Here is a 15,967-nt window from a genome sequence, read left to right as displayed (position 1 = left end):
TTCCTTCCTTCCTTCCTTCCTTCCTTTCTTTCTTTCTTTTTTTTTTAAAGATTTCATTTATTTACTCAGGGGACACACACACACACACACACACAGGCAGAGACATAGGCAGAGGGAGAAGCAGGCTCCGTGTAGGGAGCCTGATGTGGGGCTTGATGATTCGATCCCAGGACCTGGAGATCACAACCTGAGCCGAAGGCAGACGCTCAACCACTGAGCCACCCAGGCACCCCCATCACCTAGGAATTTTAACTGCAAGTGTTATTTCCTATGAAATGAGTTTAACTTAAGGATTTCTAAAGTTAGGCCTTGAACTCTTCCTGAGCGCTTGCAGTGGGTGGGATGGGCATTGGGGCCAGGCCAAGAAACACTACCAATTTGAGCCTTGACCCTGTGATGGTTCTTAGTCAAGTGCAAGAAGCAAAAAGCATGAGGCTATCTCTAATGTGATATGATAGATACTCTACTAGTGTAAGAACAAAATGCTATGGGGACAGTCCTGGGGAAAGCACAGCTTGAGAAGCAGCCTCCTAGTTTGATCACAAATGGCAAGTCAGTAATGAGACTCATTTGGCTAGGTGATTCTCATAAGGTCTATAGCCTGGATAACTCTAGATATATTTTTGTCATCTCCAAGCTCAGCTTAGGGTATGCTTTTCTGAGATCCTATAGAGTAAATACAAGTTAATGCAGATAGTCTTTTCATGATTGTTAAGTGGCCTCTCTGAAAAAGTGATTCAGAACAGACATCATGAAGTTTGAGTCTTGTTTATTGGTCATCGTTAATGATTCCAGGAAAGTCTTATCGAGGAACTTTTGTTCTGAGCTCCTCCAGATGTGTCCTGCAGATATATCAAACTGCCTAACCATTGCTGGTTGAAGTGGTTATGCCAATTTATCAAGCATTGGCCAACGGCTGCCACATTCCACTGGCAGAGGAAGCCCTCTGCCCATCTGTTGGGCTATAATATGTAAAGCATTTTGGAATCCATTTGTCTGCAAATATTAAATGTGTGCTAGAATGGGATTTAATGAACCTTTAGGAGTGTGACTCAGAAGGGTGGTGGTTGTGGTAAGCTGAGGAAAATAACCGAGATGACTTAGATGAGGATTTGCATGCACCAGATTAGTCAGAGGCTGCAGGTGAGATTGGTCTTAAAAGAGGACCAAAGGTCATTGGATTTGTCTGGATTTGTCTGCCTTATGTGAGAGTTGTCTTGGAGCTGAGAGTGTCCTACATTAGGGACTAGATTTTTATCACCATAAGCCTGGGGCTGCTACCATATCTGACAGTTGGTAGTCACTCATTGGACATGGAATAAGTAAATCTCTCTGTGATGATGAGAAGGATTTTCCATCATTATGAGCCTTGGTTTCTGTACCTGTAGACCAGTGGTGGGAGGGACAATAGTAAGAGACTTAGGTTAAAGTTTCCCTTTCTCACTTCATGAAGATCAGGGAGGTGATAGGATGAAAGGAAGATGCTGTGGGAATCTCAGGAAGTAGTGCAGCCCCTTTGTATTAAACGGGAAAACCCACCTGTGGGGGCACAGCTTTAGCCTTTTATTTTAAGTACCATGTCCTTGTCAGTATTGTAGATTCCACTATATGAGCGTGGCTCTGACTGAATCAAGGGGAGATGGAAAAGAGTCTCCTGTTGGCCACAATCTCTGTTGTCTCAGAGCTTTTGGTTGTTTTGAACACCTAACCCAAGAGGTGGGAGTGGCCTTGCACATCTCTCTAGAACATCTCTTGCACCAAATTGCATTTGCCCTTAAAAAAGAAAGAAAGACGCTGTGGAGCATGGCTTGGAAAATGTCTCCAACTACAGGAGACTTTGAGAATCTGGAGAAAGTGTGTGAGTGGGCAGGTGAGAAGCTGGGTAGTAATTGCTATCTAGGCCTCCCTTCTTGGTATGTCCTCACTAGTATTATCTTCTTGTTCCCCCAGGTATCCGTCAGCTTCAACTAATACTTTTGAAAGTAGCCCTGATCCTAGGCATTGAGATCCATGTCAATGTGGAATTCCAAGGTCTTGTACAGCCTCCCGAGGACCAAGAAAATGAACGTGAGTTGGAGTGGACAAATGAAGGGAGGGATAAGAGGGCCTGGTCTGGGTGAGGAGAGATGAAATCAAGGGAGAGAACTACAAGAAGTTGTGGGTGGTTCTCAGAACTAGTTAAAGAAGCTGCTTCAATTATATAGCCTCTATCTTCTGAGGAACTCTTGACTCAGTGAAGGAGGCTTTTGACATAGTATTAGACGTCGTAAAGACGACATGACAAATCATGTCATGGGGACATTCTCTTGTGAGCCTTCTTCAAGGCTTTTCTTTTTCCTGTGTTTTGTACCCCATGCCTTTACTCCTAGTATTTTTAGTTTGAGGTTTTGTGCAGTTTGTATCTAAAGGAGTCTTAAGTGCGTATGATCTGGATGATGACCTTCATTTTGACTTGGTCCACAGGGATAGGTTGGCGGGCACTGGTCCACCCCAAAACCCATCCTGTGTCAGAATATGAATTTGAAGTGATCATCGGAGGGGATGGCCGTAGGAACACCTTGGAAGGTATTGATTCATGCTCCTTTGCCTGGTTCGAAGCCCAGTGAAGGGTGACCCTCCCCCAACATTGGGGGAGGGTTTCTATCATCAATTCACATTCCTAAGAATCTGCATATGTGTGCTGTCTATTCTAACTGAATGGCAGACCCAACCTTCCACTAGCCAGCTGGTACTTGGGCTACTTCTTACAGGGCACTCTTGTTAGGGCACTAGGAAATAAGCTGTACTTTAATTGGTTGACACTATGGGATTTATATCTAAGGTTAGTAAGCTGATGGCTTCTTGTTCTTTCTTTCATTTGTTCTTTCTTTCTATGGAATCCCTTGTACTGAGAACTATTCTGGACAGTTAGAGTTCAGATTGTTAGTGTGTGGGAGCCTTTACTTCTTTCCTGAATTCTTATATTTTTGGACAGGCAAACATCTTATTTTCAGATAGAGAAGAATTGCCCTAAAATTTTCCCACTGATTCCCATGCTACATGTTCCCTAATGTCTTCATCAACACCCCTTCTTGTTTGAAGTGGTCTTCCTTCTTCTCTAGCAAGCTCTGACTACCTTTGAAAATTTCTTTCCTTCCAGGATTTCGCCGGAAAGAATTTCGTGGCAAACTGGCCATAGCCATTACAGCAAATTTTATTAACCGAAATACAACAGCAGAAGCCAAAGTGGAAGAAATCAGTGGTGTGGCTTTTATATTCAACCAAAAATTTTTCCAGGAACTAAAGGAAGCCACAGGTTGGTATAGTTGCCTCCAAAGCAACAAGGATAGAAATTTAAATAATTACTTATGATTTTTCTCTCAGAGGGTTTGGTAGAGTGGGTGGTCATTGACATTATTCCTGTGTTTGCCCCTCTGCTCTTTCTTCACTCCTATACGTTGTTCTTTTTATAGTGCTTTCCTTATCACTGTCTCCTCTAGCGTTCTTGGTCCTCCTTACAGTGACAGGGCTGCTCTGGGCTTAGTTTTATTTATTTGTTTGTTTTTAAGGATTCATTCTGCCATTTATCAGCTCTTCTTCAACCATCTCCCCTATGCTATGGCTCTGAGTGATGGTGCTTAATGCAGTAAACTCTTGATTGGTAGTTCTCAGCTTCTCTAGAACCGGACTTTAGATACGGAGTATACAATCTTCTTGTGCTCCAGTTTGGGCATGAAGTAAACCATGTGCTAAAATAGGAATGAGATTGTAGTATGATAGCTTTTGAATAAATTGACTTATTTAGCTGCAGTAAGAATATACAGCAAGTTTCAGTTCTGTTTTCTAGAACATGTTTTTTTTTTCCATTATGTCTGTTTTTTTAGATTAATTGAATGAAAAATCAGTAGTTCATGCTCTGCTTCCAAGCATCTAATTGTCCTCTTAAGAGCAGAGGAGATTATCCCAGTTGCCTTGATGACTATCAAAGAGGTTTAACCTGAGAATTAACCCTGACCTCTTACTAGAAGTTAACCTTTCTTTTTCTTCCAGTCTATATATCTGCTTATTATTGATCATAGTTTTTAGGATAACTTAGGGTAACAAGTAAATTACAGAGCAGTGCAGGTATAAACATAGCTCCCCCTCTGTTCATGAACTGAATTAGCAGGGAGTGAGAATCTGGGCTTAGACATCTCTTTATTTTCACTTTCTCTGCCTGGAGTTTGACAGTGCTGGTCTCTGTGGACACATGTAAACATTTGGCTGCCCTAATGTACCTTCATTTCAGCAAGCCCGCACGTGAAAGATTTGTCTTCTGGTTGCAGGTATTGACTTGGAGAATATCGTCTACTACAAAGATGACACACACTATTTTGTTATGACAGCCAAAAAGCAGAGTTTGCTCGACAAAGGGGTGATACTGCATGTGAGTAATGGATTTCTCTCCAGCCTCTTCTTATGTGGTACTAGTTATTATGACCACCTAAGGGAAAGAATTTTATTGTCTGATGAGTTTTTCCTGCAAGGGAATAAAAATGAGCATCGAACTCATCTCCTGAGAACATGTACTCCTCTAATATTTTCTGGTTTAACTTCTTTAAAATCTTTTGTTATAGAAGTTTTCAAATGTAAACAAAAGTAGAGAAAATCATAATGAACCCCCATGTGCCCATTATCTTGTTTTAACAATTATCGACACGTGGCCATTATTATTTTAGTATACCCACCCCCGACTCCTGCCATTGGATTGTTCTAAAGCAAATCTTAGATATCAGTTGTCTCTAATACTCAATTCAATTTTAGGTGATTTGGTTATAGTAATTCCACATATGACTGATTAATTAGCTGGTTAATAGGTTGTCTTTTGGGAGAAGGTGGTAGGGGGAACGGAGTTTCACCTAGAAACCTGAGACTGGTTCTGGCTTTACTGCAGGTATGTCTATCAGAAGTCTAGGAATGCTGGTTGGATCAGGCTATATTTAGACCTCTTCAGGACCTAACAATATTGAAAGGTCTGGCTCAGCATTTTATCCAGGTGGATAATTGTATGACATTCCAAGAGACGATGAACAGAATATGAAATCAAAGAACCACATGATAGGTGGTTCTTTAAGGGGAGTCTCTTAAGCCTTATTTAGTTTTTAGTCTGAATCGGAATTACTCTTCCCGTGTGATGAGATGGAGAGAAGCAGCATCAGATGTGCTGGTTCAGGCCTGTACAGTTCTTACCACAGACTCGTGGCTGAATTTCAGGATGCCTTTTATCTCTGCAGGACTGAGTTATACTGTTGCCCTCTCTGAGAGCAGTGCTGGGGGCAGGCCAGTGAGCATGTGCCTGCAGCACAGTCTCTTCCTATTCACGGAACTCATGTCTGTTTCTCGGCCTTGTGCCTTTATGTGCACAAGGAGAAACAGGACAGAGCAGTTCTGTACAGTACAGCACATTCTACCAAAAGCATAAGCAAGATGTACTCAGTTGGATGCTTTATCAATAAGAAATAGCCAGTAAACCCGGTGGTGTGCTTTGGGACTAAGTTAAGACAAATCTGCTATCTTAGGCAGAACAGAACAGTGCTTATCAGTTGAAATTAATGTTTTATTGTGCTTCACAGTTATTGCTTTGTTTTTTATTTTATTTTTTTACAAAACTGAAAGTTTGTGGCAGCCTTGTACTGGTCAAGTCTATTGGTGCCATCTTCCAACAGCATTTATTCATTTCGTGTCTCTGTGTCATACTCTGGTAATTCTTGTAGCATTTCAGACTATAGCATAGTATAAATGTTAACTTATATGTACTGGGAAACCAAAATCCATTTGACTCGCCATATTCCAACATTCACTTGATTATGGTGGTCTGGAACTGAACCTGCAGTATCTCCAAGGCATGGCTATATGGAGGGACAATCTAGGATGCCAAGACTTGATTTGCTTTTACTTTTGATTTGTTTTTTTTCTTTTCTTTTTTCTTTTCTTTTTTTTTTGAGGGCAGGAGCCCTGTTTCTATGTGTGCTGCTAAAGACAAACCCAGTTGTGGTTATTCAGTGTTGAATAAACACTGTTTCAAGGACCAGCTTGAGTATTTGTGTTTTGACCACTAACATCTTGTAATGGTAGCTCAAAGTACCATCAGAAACACTTGGAAATAAACCTTAGGCCCCACTTTAGGAGAATAAAGATGTGGTTCAGTTAGCCAGGAATCTCCAGAACAGAAAAGGAGTTTTTCAGGCCTATATATAGAAAACCCTTTTTCCTCTCAGCATTGTTTTCTTTGTTGGTGGGTTTCTATGAAGTCTTTCAGAATCTTATGAATTATTCTGAAAACCTCTGTTTCATTTTCAATATATTCTTCCCAGCCCCCTGGACTGTGGTTGCTCCCACCTCACATCTTTTTGGCACTGGAGATTGTGGGTACTTCCTTTGGGTTTGATGAATTATACAATGCCGAGCATTTCCGGTGGTCCTACTTGCCAAAAGCTATTTGCTACCCAGAAGATAACGATCGCCAATAATAACATAAATTATAAAATACGTTTTCAGTTTAGAAAGTACCATCACATAAATTATTTTATTTGGTATTCAAAACAACTCCATGAGATGGATTAGGCAAGATCAAAGAAATATGACTTGCTCCAAGTAAGTGGAAACACCAGGCGGCAAAGCCTGTGTTCTTTTAGAAACAGCCTCCTCCATGGGGCATCTGGATGGCTCAGTTAGTTGAGCGTTGATTTCGGCTCAGGTTATGATCTCAGGGTCACCCGGGGTCGTCGGGCTCCATGCTCAGCAGGGAGTCTGCTTGGGATTCTCTCTCCCTCTTTCTTCCGCCCTCCATGCTCATTCGCGTGTTCTCTCTCTCTCTCTCTCTCTCATTCTCAAATAAGTAAATCTTTTAAAAGTGGGGTGTGCCTAGTGGCTCAGTGGGTTAAGTGTCTGCCTTCAGCTTCAGGTAGTGATCTGAAGGTCCTGGGATCAAGCCCTGCATCTGGCTTCCTGCTCATCCGCTCAGCTGGGAGCCTGCTTCTCCCTCTTCCTCTACCCTCCCCATCGTGTGCACTCTTTCTCTCAAATAAGTAAATAAATAAATCTTTTTTAGAAAAATAAATAATTTAAAGAAATAGCCTCCCCCTTTTCTCTGTAATTTGTGTAAAAGACTTATTTTGGAATATGAAATCACTGCTGGAAGGAGGTAAAGACTATGAGACTAGCTTATATCTGACCTGTGTAGTGTGGCTCTCGTGAGGCTTTTCCTTCAACCTTCTCTCTCTGGAGACAGGACTATGCCGACACAGAGCTCTTGCTTTCCCGGGAAAACGTGGACCAAGAGGCTCTGCTCAACTATGCCAGGGAGGCGGCCGACTTCTCCACTCAGCAGCAGCTGCCATCTCTGGATTTTGCCATCAATCACTATGGGCAGCCTGATGTGGCCATGTTTGACTTCACCTGTATGTACGCCTCTGAGAACGCTGCCCTGGTGCGGGAGCAGAATGGACACCAGTTACTAGTGGCCCTGGTAGGGGACAGCCTCCTGGAGGTGAGTAGTAAGGACGGCAGTGGTTTGTAGTCGGAGCAATAGTAAGGAAGCAATAGTGATTAAGAACAAACGTGAATATACCGGGTTGTCAAGTGAGTGAGTATACCAGGTTGTTGAGTGAGTATCCACATCCACAACACTGATATACCAGGAAGTAGGGAAGTTTCTAAGTATAGATAGAAGCTCTGCAGCTTTTGTGATCTGCTCCTCTACCAGTTTATGAAGTGGGAGAGCCCAGTATCTGAGCACTTACCAAAAAGTACCATCAACAGCAAACTCTTTGTTTCTTAGTTTAGTTTCTCACCTTTTTTTTTATTTTTTTTTTTTAGTTTCTCACTTTTAAAGGTAATTTATTTTTATTCCTTGTTTTCTCTCTCTTTCATAGCCATTTTGGCCAATGGGAACAGGAATAGCCCGGGGGTTTCTGGCTGCTATGGACTCAGCCTGGATGGTACGAAGTTGGTCTCTCGGAACAAGCCCCTTGGAAGTCTTGGCCGAGAGGTAATGGAAAGCAGCCAGGGGTCCCTTCCATGAGAAAACTGGGAATGATGAGTGGTTTGTTCCTCAGGCAGAGTACAGATTTTCTTCCTTCAATGTCTCTCTCTCTCTCTCTCTCTTTTCCTTTCTTAATTAAAGATGTTTTTGCATTTAAGAGAAGAAAGGCAAGATATTTATAAAATCATAGATATGTAAAGATTATCTAATTTATGTGCTCTTCTTTTCTTTCTTTCCAAATTTAATTTGTCACTGAGAATGGCATCTGAATCTTTGAATTCCATTAAAGGACAGTATCTGATTCCTTTATGACAGTCACATGAACAAGTATATAAAAACCTACTACATTAAATTTTCTTGTCCTTAAAGCGGAAAGACTTATACTAATGAAATCAGTGTAGTAGCAGGGGACATAGGAATATAAGAAAAGAAAGAAAAAGTGACTTTGAATTCAAAAGAAAATCCCAAGCTGCTTGTAAACATTTCTCAAATACCAAATGTCATATGTTGAAGCAGATCATTGCAAAAGAGGTAAGAATCTTAGGATTTGTTTGTTAATAAAGAACAAATGCCTTAACTGGAAGGACTAGAGAAATAAAAGATTTCCTGGGTACAGCTGGTGGTTGATAGCATTTAAGTCCGTTACCTAAGGTACTCGGCAAGTTTGGTGGCAGGTTGTTTTTCCATCCGTGATTTTCTTAAAAATTATAAACTGGCCTACTTGAAAAAACAAAACAGTAAATCAGTTGCCTTTTAAATTAGAATCAGGCTTTGTATCCTAGCCCACCACAGTGTACTTGCTTTTGCTACTAGTACTTAACCAGTCCAGGGCCTGTGGAATCCCTGGCATGGTACGAATGGGAGCAGGGGCTGACATAGGTTGGAGGAAAGTGGTCAAGGATGAGGATTTGTCATATCCTTCAGATTATTCGGGACACTGTCAAAAAAATGCGAATATTATCAAAGGAGAGGAAGATGTGTATGGTGCTTGTCACTGCTCTGAGTAAATAGTTGTATGTTCTTGCAGGGAAAGCATTTATAGGTTGCTGCCTCAGACTACCCCTGAGAATGTGAGTAAAAACTTCAGCCAATACAGCATAGACCCTGTCACCAGATATCCCAATATTAACATCAACTTCCTCCGCCCAAGCCAGGTAAGAGCCAGTTACCTACATCTGGGCCCATTTTCAGGACAGATCAGACCTTTGAAACATTGAAATGTGTCTGTTAGCACCGTATACACGTACTTCTTTCCTAATCCAAGTAGATGTGCCCTGGAATGGCGAAAATAGATAGCACTTTCCATCAACAGATCGAGCAACTCAGAGTGGGAGTTGTTGAATAACTTGCCAGAAGGTCATATGTGACAGAAACAATGGATTGAGGATTTTATCCAGTGCTTCCTAATTCAGGTTGCATGTTGTAGGGGAGAGAACACCTGTTCATTATCTGGGAAATGTGACTTGCACTTGCATTATTGCCACCAATCACTTGGGACAGCGGCAGTTTCTTCATTTATGAAGTGGAGATAATAGTCCTGCTATTCACAGGACCACTGTGAGGAAATTGTACACTTGAAGAAATTTTGAAAGTTAGGATACTCTGCAAGTAAGATACTGTTGGTCAGTTTTGTTGTGCTACTAAGTTCCTTTTCATAGTGTCTAACGCCTTGTCATTGAGAATGACATTTGACAAAGCTCAATAATCCCAAAGAGTCCAACAATTTTTGGAAAGCAGCCCATTCAACATATTTGCCTGTGTACTTGTGTAATTCTTTATTCACTTTCTACCTGAGGTTTATGGGTTTAAGCCCTCTATATACTTATATATAAGGGGGCCGGTGAGTCTTGCTGTCAGTGGGCAGTATGAATAGTCCAGTAATGACTATCAGAGGGTCCTACTTGGCCGAGTAGCTAGTTTTTAGCACAACTTTTTACACTAACATATATTGGTTTATATGTAACCCCACCACATTCCAGAAAGAATTTGAAGGTCATTGTCATAACTTTTTTCTGAATTTTGCCTAGCCTACTTTCTTAGTCTTTCATTTTGCTCTCAGGTGGGAACTTATTTTGTGGTGTTTGATTTTACAACTTAACTTTCTACCAGGTGCGCCATTTATACAATACTGGAGAAACAAGAGATATTCATCTGGAAATGGAGAACCTGGTGAACTCCCGAACTACCCCAAAGTTGACTCGCAATGGTAAGTTCTGGTAATGACCTTTTAAATGCGAGTAACCTACTCAAGAAGTCCATACTTACTCATTGAGCTGTTAGTGTGCACAGTAATGTGTAAGGCCGCGGTTCTCAGCTGGAGCCGATTTTGCCTCCAGGGGCACATGTGGTAGTGTTTGGAGACATTTTGATTGTCAGGACCAGGGGAGGGTGCTGAGTGCACAAATCAGCTCCCCCAACATAGAATTACTCAGCCAGAAATGTCAGTAATGTCAAGGCAGAACCCTCAATCTAAGGTTTTAGGAGCATATAAGGAGAAATCAGATAAAAGTGCTGTTAGAGGGATGCCTGGGTGCCTCAGCAGTTAAGCATCTGCCTTCGGCCCAGGGTGTGATCCTGGAGTCCCAGGGTCAGGTCCCACATCAGGCTCCCTGCATGGAGCCTACCTCTTCCTCTGCCTATGTCTCTGCCTCTTTCTCTCTGTGTCTCTCATGAATAAATAAATAAAATCTTTAAAAAAAAAAATGCTGTTAGAAAGTGAGTGCACACATACCAGCTAAGGTTTCTGGGGGAGGCTTTATGAAAAAGCAGTGGTATTTTAGATGAGTACTACATTGCCAGGATACAGCTATAGAGATAAAAGCCATTCCACATTTTGTGTACCTTGAAGGGCCCCTGTAGGTATTTTTAAAAGGAGAACAACATGAATATACCTGGATAGCTACATGTAAGATGGGATGGAGAAGGGAAATCCCAGAGGCAGGACCGCTAGTTAGAAATACCCTGTAGCAGTCAGGCTAACGGTGGTGAAGGCCTAAACAGGATACTGATGTTGAGGTTGGACAAGGTAATGTAGCATGGTGAGAACAACTGACTTTGTGGCCCAGTCCAGGCGTTGCCATTTGTGAAGTATGAGGGCCAGAATAGGTTATTTTGCATGTGTGAACTTTGGTCTCCTTGTCTGTGAAATGGGCATACTTTGCACTACAGTCATAAGGATTCTGTGGCATATAGAGTATTTATTACAATGTCTGGTATATGGTGGGTGATCACAAATGGCAGCCATTTTGTCATTATTAATTGTCAATGTCATTGTCATTATTAAACATGGGAAAGAGTATATTAAAGAGCCAGATTCAATAGGCATCGGTAGTTTGGTTGCATGAGTCAAGAGATGGTTGCAGATGGTGCTGCCATCAGTTTGGACAAGGAATGGGAGGATGAGAAGGTTTGAATCTATTTTTTTGTCTTTATGTTTAAAGATTTTCTTTCTTTATTTGACAGAGAGAGATAGTACAAGCAGGAGGAGCGGCAGAGAGAGGGAGAAGCAGGTTCCCTGCCAAGTGAGGACTCTGATGTGGGCCTGATCCCAGGATACTGGAATCATGACCTGAGGGCCAAAAATAGACACTTAACCGATTTAGTCTCCCAGGCTCCCTGATTTGAGTCTGTTTTGAGTTTGACATGTTATTAGAATATCAAGGTAGATTTTACAACCAACAAGCAGTTGGGGACATTTTTATATTTCTCCTCTCTGGTGTCATCTACTTGAGAGCAGACGGTATCACCTTTGTCACTGTCATTTTAGAGCCTGGAATATTGAAGTTGCCCAGTATATATTGGATTGTTGGATATAGAGACTGGGGAGACATCTGAATAAAGTAAATTTCTTATTTATGATGATAACACCAGGAGTGTTTCTCTGTGTAGTTTTAGAATACATTTTCACTGAAAGACTTAAATGAAACAGGATTTTTATGTAGTTTTTATCTTGTTATGTTCCCAAATCACTAAATGACTTCCTACGGGGTTAGGTATATCCAGCTGCCATAGGTAAGAGAACAGACGTTCTTGGACACAAATAGGAGTTCACAGATTCTTCTAAATGCTCCATATCAGGGGATCCCTGGGTGGCGCAGCGTTTAGTGCCTGCCTTTGGCCCAGGGCGCGATCCTGGAGACCCGGGATCGAATCCCACGTCGGACTCCTGGTGCATGGAGCCTGCTTCTCCCTCCGCCTATGTCTCTGCCTCTCTCTCTCTCTCTCTCTCTCTCTCTGTGTGTGACTATCATAAATAAATAAAAATTTAAAAAAATTAATAAATGCTCCATATCAGAGCTCCTCTGATGCAGTTAAGAAAAATGGACTTTTTTTTTCTTATTCCTAATTTTTCTTTTTTAATATTTTATATAAATTCAATTTGCCAGGATGCTTGGGTGACACAGTGTTTGAGCATCTGCCTTTGGCTCAAGGCATGATCCCAGGGTCCCACATTGAGCTCCCCACAGAGAGCCTGCTTCTCCCTCTGCCTATGTCTCTGCTTCTCTCTGTGTGTCTCTCATGAATAAATGAATAAAATCTTAAAAATAAATTCAATTTGCCAGCATACTCAGTTACCCCATGCCCCACCCTCCTCCCCTTCTGCAACCCTTTCTTTGTTTCCCGTTTCCCAGAGTTAGGAGTCTCTCATGGTTTGATTTTTTTCCCCACTCAGTTCCCCTCCTTTCCCTATGGTCCCTTGCACTGTTTCTTATATTCCATGTATGACTGAAACCATATGATGATTGTCCTTCTCCAGTTGACTTACTTCACTCAGCATAATACCCTCCAGTTCCATCCATGTCGAAGCAAATGGTGGGTATTTGTCATTTCTAATGACTGAGTAATATTCCATTGTATATAGAGACCACATCTTCTTTATCCATTCATCTGTCAAAGGACATCATGGCTCCTTCCACAGTTTGGCTATTGTGGACATTGCTGCTATAAACATTGGAATGCATATGTCCCGGCGTTTCACTGCATCTGTATCTTTGGGGTAAATCCCCAGCAGTGCAATTGTTGGGTCGTAGGGCAGGTCTATTTTTAACTCTTTGAGGAACCTCCACACAGTTTCCCAGAGTGGCTGCACCAGTTCACATTCCCACCAACAGTGCAAGAGGGTTCCTTTTTTTCCACATCCTCTCCAACATTTGTTGTTTCCTGTCTTGTTAATTTTCCCCATTCTCACTGGTGTGAGGTGGGATCTCATTGTGGTTTTGATTTGTATTTCCCTTGATGGCAAGTGATGCAGAATATTTTCTCATGTGCTTGTTGGCCATGTGTAGGTCTTCTTTGGTGAAATTCCTGTTCATGTCTTCTGCCCATTTCATGACTGGATTGTTTGTTTCTTGGGTGTTGAGTTTGATAAGTTCTTTATAGATCTTGGATACTAGCCCTTTATCTGATACATCATTTGTAAATATCTTCTCCCATTCTGTAGGTTGTCTTTTAGTTTTGTTGACTGTTTCATTTGCTGTGCAGAAGCTTTTTATCCTGATTAGTCCCAATAGTTCATTTTTGCTTTTATTTCCCTTGCCTTCATAGATGTATCTTTTTTTTTTTTAATTTTTTTAATTATTTATTTATGATAGGCACACAGTGAGAGAGAGAGGCAGAGACACAGGCAGAGGGAGAAGCAGGCTCCATGCACCGGGAGCCCGATGTGGGATTCGATCCTGGGTCTCCAGGATCGCGCCCTGGGCCAAAGGCAGGCGCTAAACCGCTGCGCCACCCAGGGATCCCCATAGATGTATCTTGCAAGAATTTACTGTGGCTAAGTTCAAAAAGGGTGTTGCCTATGTTCTCCTCTAGGATTTTGATGGATTCTTGTCTCACATCTAGATCTTTCAACCATTTTGAGTTTATCTTTGTGTCTGGTCTAATGGAGTGGTCCCATTTCATTCTTCTGCACATGGCTGTCCAATTTTCCCAACACCATTAGTTGAAGAGACTGTCTTTTTCTCCTCTTGGATAGTCTTTCCTGTTTTGTTGAATATTAGTTGACCATAGAGTTGAGGGTCCATCTCTGGGTTCTCTATTCTGTTCCCTTGATCTGTGTGTCTTTTTGTGCCAGTACCACATTGTCTTGATCACAGCTTTGTGGTACAGCTTGAAATCCAGCATTGTGATGCCCCCGGCATTGGGTTTCTCTTTCAATATTCCTCTGGCTATTCGGAGTCTAAGTAAAATGGACCTTTAGAAAGGCCCTTCGTGTTTTAGAAGACATAGCAGTGAACTGGAAAACATCCAAGCATATGTATTTATGTATTCATTTTCTCAAGATGTTATCATTTTTAATATAGAGTGCCAATCCTGGCCTGGGAGATTGTTCTGGTCTGGGGTCCTTGGCCTTGCCAATGTAATCCTACAGAGTTCCTTCACTTGGTAAATTGGCTCTATACATGGAACATGTAAGAGTGGGCTTTGCTTGCTATTGCTTTAATGTGTTGCTAAAGAGAATATATTCTTTTGTTTGGGAGGAGGGGAGATATATATATATATATTTTAATTCAGTTAGCTAAAAGAATGGACTCTTTTTTGCTCTACTCCTCCTCCTTACTTTGAAGGGAAAGAGCTTCCTCAGCTAGCTGCCAAATACCTCTCCAGGGAAGTCTTAGACCTTCTGGAAGTGAGGGTGACAGCTCAGTAGATGGCGCTCATCCATCTAAATCAGTATCCAAAAGTGCTGTAGGGACACTGAGCTTTAGCATGAGCATATCCAGATTGCCCCTCTTGTGACTTATTCTGTTAGAGGGGCTAGTTTTGACATCAGAGTCTGGGTAAATTTGTAGGTAGTTTCTTATCTACCTAAAATTCCACTATCATGATACCACTTACATAGCTATTTACTTTTTTTTTTTTTTTAAGATTTTATCTATGTATTCATGAGACACAGGCAGAGGGAGAAGCAGGCTCATCGCAGGGAGTCTGCTTTTTACTTTTGAAAAACCGTGACAATTATTTTGTTCTTACCTTTAGTAATTTTTCAGACTGGATATGTGTACTACAAAGAGGAAGGATCCTACATCAATGCTACCAGGTGACCACACCTCTGATCATTTTTTTGTTGTTTCAGAGTCTGTAGCTCGTTCAAGCAAACTGCTGGGTTGGTGCCAAAGGCAGACAGATGGCTATGCAGGGGTAAATGTGACAGATCTTACTATGTCTTGGAAAAGTGGACTGGCCTTATGTGCGATCATCCATAGATACCGCCCTGATTTGATGTAAGTTGTGACAACTTTCATTTTGTATTCTCTTAGGACCTCAGAGTATTTTGCTATCTAATAGTCAAATTTTGTATTTTTTTTCTAGAATGAAATACACTGCAAGATACTTTTTCTAGAAGGCAGTGATTAATTTCATTATAATTATATTTAAAACTATGTGTCAAGCATCATATAGCTGAATCCAGCTGAGGTTTTAAAAATCACAGCGCTCAGAAAGTCAGAAACTAGTTTTAACGCCCACCTGGGTCCATTAACATTACACAAAGGAAAACTCTGTTCTTTGGCCCCAGGCTGAACTTTTCTTCGCTTTGGCGGGAGGTCTCTCAGATGCTGTTGGTTATAAGGAAAAACTCACTAAAACATTTGGCTGGCTAAAGCAAATGTGTCACTACCAACAAAACAGAAAATAATGAATACTTACTGGATTCTTGGTATACTTACGTGGTTCTTTGGTATTCTCTGTTAAGAATTAGACTTTTTGCAAATATACTCTGCCCAAGCCCACAAGGTTCAGGCCTCTTTACTCACTTACATCAGTGGCCATTCTTTTGGCCTCCTCTTTTGGCCATTCTTTATTCACCTAAATGCAGAATCATTGCAATAGGATGACCCCAGGTCAACTGCAGTGGCCAGCGCACTCAGATTTCCCCCATAGGCATTCATTACCATGGAAGCCAAACAAGAAGCAGAGCCTGTTGAATTATTTTGGCTGCCTATCCTTTTATCATTAGGACCCAAA

At 41.5% G+C, this 15,967-nt stretch overlaps 1 protein-coding gene across 27 annotated transcripts in view; it reads left to right on the top strand.

Moving 5' to 3' along the window:
• MICAL3 (microtubule associated monooxygenase, calponin and LIM domain containing 3) overlaps nucleotides 1–15,967 on the top strand; it is a 218,919-nt gene that overhangs the window by 99,533 nt on the left and 103,419 nt on the right. For all 27 annotated transcript variants that reach the window (XR_007406562.1, XM_049102770.1, XM_049102772.1 and 24 more), the window contains 9 exons: nucleotides 1,951–2,067; nucleotides 2,464–2,565; nucleotides 3,140–3,295; nucleotides 4,305–4,405; nucleotides 7,250–7,507; nucleotides 7,893–8,008; nucleotides 9,030–9,156; nucleotides 10,112–10,208; nucleotides 15,078–15,225. Coding sequence is in view for 26 of the 27 variants with exons in the window: in XM_049102770.1 (XP_048958727.1) it covers nucleotides 1,951–2,067; nucleotides 2,464–2,565; nucleotides 3,140–3,295; nucleotides 4,305–4,405; nucleotides 7,250–7,507; nucleotides 7,893–8,008; nucleotides 9,030–9,156; nucleotides 10,112–10,208; nucleotides 15,078–15,225 (1,222 nt within the window). In the remaining variant the exon portion in view is untranslated. The remainder of the gene's footprint in view (nucleotides 1–1,950; nucleotides 2,068–2,463; nucleotides 2,566–3,139; nucleotides 3,296–4,304; nucleotides 4,406–7,249; nucleotides 7,508–7,892; nucleotides 8,009–9,029; nucleotides 9,157–10,111; nucleotides 10,209–15,077; nucleotides 15,226–15,967) is intronic.

Source organism: Canis lupus, chromosome 27 (genome assembly GCF_003254725.2).
Source record: "Canis lupus dingo isolate Sandy chromosome 27, ASM325472v2, whole genome shotgun sequence".
Lineage (NCBI taxonomy): Eukaryota > Metazoa > Chordata > Mammalia > Carnivora > Canidae > Canis > Canis lupus.
This window is presented reverse-complemented; position numbering and strand designations above follow the sequence as displayed.